This window comes from Notolabrus celidotus, chromosome 19 (assembly GCF_009762535.1).
Source record: "Notolabrus celidotus isolate fNotCel1 chromosome 19, fNotCel1.pri, whole genome shotgun sequence".
Classification (NCBI taxonomy): Eukaryota; Metazoa; Chordata; class Actinopteri; order Labriformes; family Labridae; genus Notolabrus; species Notolabrus celidotus.
Window position 1 is genome coordinate 13,463,651 of NC_048290.1, and position 9,644 is coordinate 13,473,294.

The 9,644-nt window shown below is 40.8% G+C and overlaps 1 protein-coding gene across 1 annotated transcript; it reads left to right on the forward strand.

Annotated features, from left to right (window-relative positions):
- Positions 1–2,842: 2,842 nt before the first annotated feature.
- Positions 2,843–8,233, forward strand: barhl1b (BarH-like homeobox 1b). The gene is made up of 3 exons (XM_034708879.1): positions 2,843–3,423; positions 6,060–6,282; positions 7,534–8,233. The coding sequence occupies exons 1-3, from the start codon at positions 2,973–2,975 to the stop codon at positions 7,826–7,828; spliced, it is 969 nt and encodes a 322-aa protein (XP_034564770.1). The 5' UTR covers positions 2,843–2,972; the 3' UTR covers positions 7,829–8,233.
- The last annotated feature ends 1,411 nt before the right edge of the window (positions 8,234–9,644 follow it).

Below are 9,644 nucleotides of genomic sequence, written 5' to 3' on the forward strand. Positions count from 1 at the left end.
AGAACAGTATTTTTAATCAGAATTTTTGTCAGTATTAAAAAGACTGTCTTAGTGTTAAGGAATAACTTTTAATTTGCTGCTATATGAATGAAAACTGGCTGATAAACATTTGAATAAGTCAACCCTCACACTGATATATTGAAGTGTTTTTCCAGTGCTTCTGCTTTAATCTTTTAGGAATAATCATTGCTTAAAAATGTCTATTTGCTGCAGAACCGAAAGATTGAGGACATAACCTTTACTTCTGGACAGTGAGATGTTTTATGTTTTTATCATTTTTTTCTGACACTGTGAAGAATCAGGAATCATTTGAACAAATGGACAAAATAGCAGCTATTAAAAATACCGAACAGTTTCTGACAAAGTGTAAAATAAACATTTTTAATTTTTCTTGGTATGCTTTAAGTTTTCTTCTTTTGGAATCTTTAAAATGACAAATAAAAAGTTATCAGCCCCCTATGTTAATCTGGAAACAGAGATTTTAAAAACAGCAATCTCATTTATTCTCAATTGGAGATCATTTTTCGACGGACAAATGTTGGTAAAATGACGGTTTAAAATCAAAAGCAGTTTGGGTAGCATCGAGTTAAAATAAAATGAAATGCTTAAGGACTTTGAGGATCTTTAAAAAAAAACAAATATAAAAATGGTCTCTTCAAGTTTTAAAGGTCTGAAGATAACAGCAGGAAGAATGCAGCTTAAACGCCCAATGATTTATTGTCTCCTGCATCACTGCAGACTGGACACGAGGCCCTCTACGAATAAAGACAAAAGAAAGCAGAGAAAGCATCAAACCACTGCTGCTTCTCATGCACCAGCAGAGGAGAAAGAAACAGCTAAGTCAGAGTGTGTGTGTGTGTGTGTGTGTGTGTGTGTGTGTGTGTGTATGTGTGTGTGTGTGTGTGTGTGTGTGTGTCTCCTTATATCTGTGTTGTCCCCGCCTAACATGTGACAGCTTGCAGCCGTGATGGGACCCCATGGGAGCAGGGAGCGGATTCACTAACCTGCCGGTGTCTGAGACCGGCGCGCGCCTCCAATCTGGTGGTCACATGGGGTGGATGAGGAGGAGGAGGAGGTGGAGGTGGAGGTGGAGGAGGGGGGTGCGGATGATGATGAGAGAGGGGTTAGTTAGATTATTAGGGGCTGTCGGGGCCGTTACGCAGGGCAAACTGTGGCTCAAAGAGGCACAAAGATATTTCACGCATGTTAAGGAGAAAAGTGGCACAAAGACAGCTCACGCGCCGGGAAGTTCTGCGTCACGCTGCTCGGACTCTTGTGCAGAATCACAAGAGACCATTAGATTATTATAAAGATCTATACGTGGTGACTTCTAACGGCACTGTTCCTCCTCTCACACATCTTTCCGTCGTTGTGTTTTGTAACCACAAATGTTCAAATCTGAAAAAGACAGAAACGAAACAAATGTTCTGTCAAGGTGGACATGAGGAATCTGCGTAGTTTTTTTTCAGATGCTTAAGTTCCTGTTTTAGAAGAAAACTGAAATTATTTAACTGCAAAACAAATCCAGAGTTTAGGGGTGATACTAGATTATAAAAGTAAACCAGCGAGACCTGAGAATATACTGTAACTTTTACGCAGCTAATCCAAGATAAATAAAACCAACTATCTAGCAGATAATAATAATAATAATAATAATAATAATAATAATAATAATAATAATAATAATAACAACAGCACGTTTGTCAGTGACTTTGGCCAGATTAAAATATATGTACCTTAACTTTTAAACTATATGACGCAGTGCATCAATAATAAGAAATACTTCGAAATGAAACGTGTACAAATGTTTTTTTTTAAAATATCTGTAAAATGTAAAAATGTAGTGAAAAATCTGTGCAAAAAAGGAGCTGTGGAGGTGAGGAACAAATCCAGTTAGAGACGGGGAGTCGAGGAGAAAAACGCAGCGAGCCGCTCCACATAATAACCCCATTATAAGCCTCATCAATGATGTAATGAAAGCAAACAGTGTGAAAATTGCCTGTAAACAGTTGGATCTGAGTCTCCTGATGAATTCAGTGTCTCTTTTATCAAAGTGTGGATGAGCCAGAGAGGAGAGGAAGGAGGGAGGGAGGGAGAGAGAGAGGGAGTGGGCGTGTAGGGAGGTCCACTTCCAGCTCTCCTCAGCCAATGAAGGCTTGTCACAGGGGACTCACGTGGACGGGGCGCTCTTAAAACCTAGCTCCTGACTTTTCCTCAAGTTCAATTTTTTGGGATTCCCTCCCACCCCATCACATCTCGTCCTTTTACTTGCCAGTTGTGACTATTTAACCCAGTTTACCTCTGCTTTCCTCGCTTGCTTGCGGCGCGCATCGCTTCGTCCTGTTTCCGCTGCTGCAGCTCTCGGACTCTGCTCTCACTTTCTCTCTCCCTCTCTCTCCCCCTTTCTCTCTCTCTCTCCCTCTCTGTGCTTCCAGTTTTTGTTGCTCTACTTTGGAGAATTCGAACAGTTTCCTCTTCTGTTCCTGTCCATGGTGCTGAAAGGAAGCTTTTCCTGAGGACACCGGCGCGCTGCTTCCAGAAACCCTGACACAGTCCTTCTGCGTCTGTTCGTGATCTGCAGGTGAGATACGTTCTTCAATAACCGGCTCGTCTCCTGAACTTCAGCCAGGAGGAGTTTGTCCTGAAGGAAGCAAAATAATCGATTACATCTCTCCCAAAAGAGACCACAGCATCGATTTGATGAGGACTCGTTTTTTATCTGACAGAAAACAAGAGAACTCGGATGGACGGTTGTAGCAAACCGACTCAGCCTGGAGATATTCTGTCTTTGAGGAAATAAAGGACGAGTTTCCCTCTTTGTTGCGCATCAAGAAACATTTCCTTGGAGCGGGGAAATTGTGTTTTCTTTCTTCTCTGCTGGATCAACTCAGACTTGAAGACCCTCCTCCCTCCTTAAAGTAAAACTGGTCCTGAATACCAAATGGTCGTTTGACGAGGCCCCGCTCAAGACAATGGAGGCGTCCGCCAACGGGTCCAGTTTCGGCATCGACTCGCTGCTGTCCCACAGGCCGGGGAGTCCGGTATCCAAAGGGGACAGTCTGGTGGGGGAGTGCCGCTCTCCTCTAGAGTTCAGTCCCAGATCAGACGCAGAGTCCGGCTGCTCGTCGCCCCCGTCCCCGAGGAGAGAGTGCGTGGAGGACCTGGTCCAGAGACCAGGTCACGGTGTGGGCCTGCCGCCGCACCTGCAGCACGCGCAGATCTCTGCAGGGTCTCAGCAGAGGACCGTGACCTCCTCGTTCCTGATCAGGGACATCCTCGCGGACTGTAAGCCTCTGGCCGCGTGCGCGCCCTACTCCAGCAATGGACAGCCGACTCAGGAGGCCGGGAGGCTAGTGTCCAAGATCTCAGAAGACTTCATGGAGAAAATCCACAGCAACTCGTCCTCAGACAGCGAGTACAAAGGTAAGACTCAGGCAGGCTGTAGATTGAGGCAGGGAGCTGATCTGCTCTTCAGATCAGATTGGAAACTGATGTGTCCTCGGGACTTTTGGCTCCTGCACAAAACACTTTCTCCTCCTCAGTTTCATCTGTAAAGCTGCTTGACCTTTTTATTCCTAATGTTTCCAAGCTGATCAGCTGCATCTTTTTTGCTGCTGCTTTGTTGTTGTCTGTTTTTAATCTCTCATTTAGACAAACCTAAAAAATACTTATATAATAGTTGAAACATTAAAGACAGGTCTGGTTCAAAATGTATTTTGCATTTAGGAAAAGTGGAGTAGTAATAATAATAATTATAATAATAATAATTATTATTATTAGTAGTAGCAGTGATGCATGAAGTTACAGCGATAAGTACAATTTCAATGAAAGCAAAACTGCTGCTCAGAATATTATTTAATTGTAACTGTGTTGAAACAAAATATTTTAAATATATATAATTTAACGAGATTACATTTCATTATTTTTCAAGTTGATTTAGGCCTTTCGGATTGTTTTATAATAATTATAGCTTATTAATAATGATGGACACATCTAATTATAATAATAATAATAATAATAATAATAATAATAATAATAATAATAACAACAACAATAATAATAATAGCCTACTACTACTACTATAATAATGAATAAAAAGCTGTTTTTATAAATCTGTCAATTTAAGGTTTAAATCCGAAGTTTGTGGGATTTTAAAAAAGGGAGCATTTCAGACATTTGTTTATATTACATTTCATTAGTGTTCGGCGTCATCAGTTCACTCTGTAGGCCTACACCTTGGTGAGCTCACCTGAGGACCTGAAGAGTTCCTTTTTTAAAATGTTATCTATACTTTACAACAAACACTGCCCGCGTGCCTGCTTATAGCACACGGCTGAAATTCAAACGCTATCAGAATCTGCAGAAATCATCTGTTGATGTCAGACTGAGAGATGACAGGGTCGCCTCCAGATAAATGCCATCAAGGGCCTCTCTGTTTCCAATCATGTCAGCCATAACACACATGTCACCTCCATTGACAGTTTAATGAAGCAGCGGCTGGAAGGACGAGGACTGCTGCAGGTTGTAGAGGAAAATATCACACTAAATATCAAACTAACATTAACACTAAATATCAAACTAACAATGACACTAAATATCAAACTAACATTGACACTAAATATCACACTAAATATCAAACTAACATTAACACTAACTATCACAGTAAAACTCTTAGATTATAAACGTTTATTATAATGTAAATATTATTTAGTTTGTTTCTTCTCTCAGAGAATCAACATATTTTCACTTTCCCTGTAAGTTATTGATAATGACGTCACGTCATCAATTTGCTCCACAGTCTCAGGTGTGAAAGTGCGCGCGAGTGTCCCCGCGTGGATGAAGCTGCTGATCGACGCGCTGATTGATGAAGAATCCTCGAGGCCCTCAGAGCAGAGCTTTGATTCCCTCAATCCGCCTCATAGAATATAATATGATATAGAATAGAATAATATAATATAATATAATTTAATAGAATATTTCAGGGACTTGATGTAATTTGTCCACGGTGTTAATCAGATCTGTAATCCGCCGCTCGGCTCCTGATTCTCGGTCCTGTGCTGTGAAGTTCCTCCTCTGGTCGCGGTTGAAAGGCTCGTCCTTCCCTTGTGACTCAATTAGTCGGATTATTGTTCTTCTTGAGACGACTCAACTATTCAACGACCAAAGATCTCTCTCCTCTCCTCGCTCCCTCCTCTTCTGTCCTTTTTGTTTCCTTTCAGGGGATTGACTTTAAGGAGAGTTTCTCGCCCTGACACGACTCCACGCAGGAACAGAACAAAGACTGCGGCACAAATATCAGATTGGAAGTGTGAATATTGGAAAAGCTTTTCATAACAATATAAAATCAAAAAAGCTCTTACAGGCTGATTCTGTCGCCGTGTTTCACTCTCAACACTTTTACTCTCAGTTCTGTGAGAGTAAAATATAAAACCCACAAATTTCTAATACAACTGATGAATGACAAATAATAACTAATGGAGTACTGGTCGCCATATTTAAAATAAGTATTATGCAGATGGTTTGTTTTGCATTCAAACATTATTCAGTCAAATGAAAACTTCCTTTTCACTTTTCTCACCCTGACGGTATTTTCTAAACTAATTGAATGCTTCAAAACGACACAGGGTTTTATTCTATGGGAGGGAGTCCATCATTATCAGTCTGCTATCATTTATTTAATAATCAATTAAGAAACTGAGTTGTTCATTAAAGAGTCTATTGTCTTATTTCAAAAGGACTGTTTTCCTGTTTCACTTCAGTTTTAATTTTTTTCATTATTATTTTATTTTATTTTGTCCCCTGAATCAAATCGATTAAAGTAAGCAGCTCTCTCTGAGTTAAAACCACAACGCAATAAACTGACATTTTATTGTTGATATTTTAGTGAATCATGAGAAGCTCATGTGAGTCTGTGTCATGATGCTGCTGCACAGATTTATCTCAGCTCTCTCCTCCTGGTATCGAGGCTTCACATCCACACAGAAAGACGCACTTATACATTCTGTGGAACCCTTGGCCTTTTGTTTTCAACTTCTCCTTTCTATCTTACTTGTCTTCAGTAAAAGAGGAGGGGGACAGGGAAATCTCCAGCAGCAGAGACAGCCCTCAGGTCCGGCTGAAGAAGCCCAGGAAGGCCCGGACGGCCTTCACTGACCACCAGCTGGCTCAGCTGGAGCGCAGCTTCGAGCGCCAGAAGTACCTGAGCGTGCAGGACCGCATGGAGCTGGCAGCCTCCCTCAACCTGACCGACACGCAGGTCAAGACCTGGTACCAGAACCGGAGGTAAGAAAGCTTCTGTCGAGAGGGGGGAGGGAGGAGATAATCTCACGGCTGGCTCATGGATTGACCCAAGGACGCCATGCTTCCATTTCACCATCAACCTAAAGGTGACACGAATTCAATCTACTGAACAGCTCATCATGTCAGCTGCTGCCTTTTAAAATACTGATTAAAATACAATATTTCCTAGATTAAATGATGAAGATAAAAAATAATGAACCGCGTTAAAGAAAAGATAAAATCTACTTCAACTTTGAACAAACAAAATAACGCATAACTCAAATTTAATGGATTCACCAACCTTTAAAGGTATTTAACAATTAACAGGCTAACAAAATAACATATGATGTCAACTCAAGACAAATCAGTCGTTTAATCATTGGTTTAAATTGTATAATGAAGTTACAAAAATCCAGATGCCTTAATGTAATGACCAGTCAGCTTTAGCTTTCAACGCGTCACCAAAATCCCTCTCTATGCCAGGCAATTTTCCACATTGTGGACAAATAACGTTCTAACTGATCTGATCTGATCAGATCTAGGGTACAATTGTGCATATACATTTTTTTTTTATCCTTTAATTATTTTAATTCGCAGATTTTTTTCGCTGAGAGCGAAAAAAATACTTCAAATTTTTCAAGATGAATTTTCATTATTTGGGGACAGGGACTTTGTCAGCCCTGATTTATTTCCTCTTCGTCCTGGCTCAACAGTGGAACCGTTTCAAGGCTTCGAAGTGAACCAGCGTGCAGGCTTTTCTATCGAGGTGTCAACTTCTCCTAAAGAAACAAACTGGCTGCATTAGAAAAGGGAAACCGTCTCCCCAACGTGGAAACTTGTTACCTGCACTTTTCGCTTGAATTCACCTCCGCATGTATTTGTCTGCAGTTTGGACTCTCAAACAGCTAAATGACAGAAATAAATGTAAAAACACAACACTTTGAGGAATGAATAATGCATCGTTGCATGTGTGCATATCAATAATTCAAACAAACCACTATATCTACTCAATTATCTTTATTATGAATAATTCACCTGCGTGGAGTGCACAGTCTAGCAGACGTCCTTGGGTGTGAATACAGAGGCAGGTGGAGATTTTGGTGATTTAAAAAAGTCAGAAAAAAAAAACAGATGCATCCCTGACTTGTAATTGGACTCCAGGTAAACAGATGGGAGCTGTTTGAAAGCGTCAGGTTCAAACAGACTCATGATGCCACATGCTTTGCCTGAATCCGCGTCTTCTTCCTCCTGCAGGACAAAGTGGAAGAGGCAGACTGCGGTGGGACTCGAGCTGCTGGCTGAAGCAGGAAACTACTCCGCCCTGCAGAGGATGTTCCCATCCCCGTACTTCTACCCACAGAGTCTGGTATCTAACCTGGACCCTGGAGCGGCCCTCTACCTCTACAGAGGCCCCTCGGCGCCCCCGCCGGCCCTGCAGAGACCCCTAGTCCCTCGGATCCTGCTGCACGGCCTACAGGGGGGCAGCGAGCCTCCTCCTCCTCTGCCCCCCATGTCCGGCGTGCTGACGCGGCCAGGCCAGCAGCGGTGAGCCGGCCCCCCGCTGAGTTCATGTTTCTTTTGACCCTGCAGGCAGCTTTGGACTTTTTTAAAGAAATGAATCAAAGACAGAGAAACGTGAAAAGACAAACGCAGATAGAACAAACTGTTCAAAGGCCTTTTTATGGACAGACTGAACTCTGAGGACTTTGTGACTCTGTCTGAGTGGAAGGATTTTTTTCCCTTTTTGATGGGACATGAGCTTTATTTATAATTTATTTATTTGTCATTATGAATCAAATAATCTAAGTTATGTATTTATTTGTTTCCAGTTTCAGTATTTTCAGTGTTTCTCCCTGCAACGGATACAGTGTTGGTGGCACTCTGACCTCCAGTTCCATGCCAATTAGACTCCCATTATTATTATTATTATTATTATTATTATTATTATTATTATTATTATTATTATTATATTATTTTATTATTGTTATTGTTCATTTATGAGAAATCCGTTCCATGCAATTAAATGACATAGTTCAGAGGATCCAGAGGGACATTTGGGTCCATGTTTCCTTTGATTTTTCTTATAGGTGAGGAACACGATGATCATTCAGCGGTCATAAATCTGTAAATAAGAATATTTTTCATTTTATTCGAAAGAGACTGATTTTAAGAACCTTTCTGTTGTTTTTATTTGATCTGTGAGTCTTTTTCAGACCACGCCGATCCACTTGAACATAATAGGCTAGATTAGCCATCAGAAACTATACAGGAGTGACTCGGATTAAATGATGTAAAAAAAAAAAAAAAACATATTGGCCTGATGAGGAAGAACTTTTGGAGTGGACCAATTAAAAGGCACAAACAGGAGAGCTGCGTAAAGAAAGAAGTTTATTAAAGTCCTTTTCTTGTTCTTAGTTGAGCCTTTAGAGGAGTCAAATATGGAGTCCTTTATAAAGAATCAGTTTTATCCCTGCAGAGGGGGAGTGAGGGACCAAACACCTCAGTTTCTTTTTTCTTTTTCGATAAACACACCGGTTGGACTCGGGTCCACGTGCGCAGGTGAACCTGCCTGTTGATTTGCTCTAAATGTATTTGAAACAGACGTTGTGCATTACTTATGTTATTTCATATGAAGCCGTGATAACCCTTAATTGTTCTACTCTCCTTTGGTGAAAATGTATATTGCAGATATCAAACTTGTGGAGTGGTTCTCGTATATTTCCTGGATCGTTTTTATTTTATTTTTTATTTTATTTGGATTTATTTCCTTCCTCTCTCTCTAGCTTCCCAAACTTTCTCTCCCCCCATGTGGTGAATTTTGGGGTAAAAATTTCACCGCAGAAGTTTGAAAGAAAAAATGGGTGGGATTTGATGTAAAGAGAATTACTTTTATAAATGTGAAAAATAAAAGTCTTTCATTTACTCACGCGGCTGCTGCTTGACTGTGTGAAACGGAGACACTTCCTGGTGGGTTGGAAGAAACACGTGGACTAAGGGATTCTTTCAAATGTCTCTCTTCTATTTAAACACAAGCGATGTGGGCAAAACAGCCGCAGAATACCAAAATTAAACTGTTTAATTTTATTGGACTTACAGGTCTGAAGCTGCTGTGCGTCACGAGGACGCAGGTGTCAAACCACCCTAGTTAGACCTTAAAGCATCATATTTCAGATTTCATTAGGACGAAATCTCATAATATTTTAAAACTGCCAGGGATAATGTTGCAAATAAATTCATAAAAAAATTGAATATAGAATGAAACGTGTTGGTGTAGATTTGTAGAATTGTTGGTATTTTGACTCTCTGGTCAAACCGAGTCTTTACGCACAGTGAGTGAAAGGCCTGTCTGAGGTGTGCCACTCTTA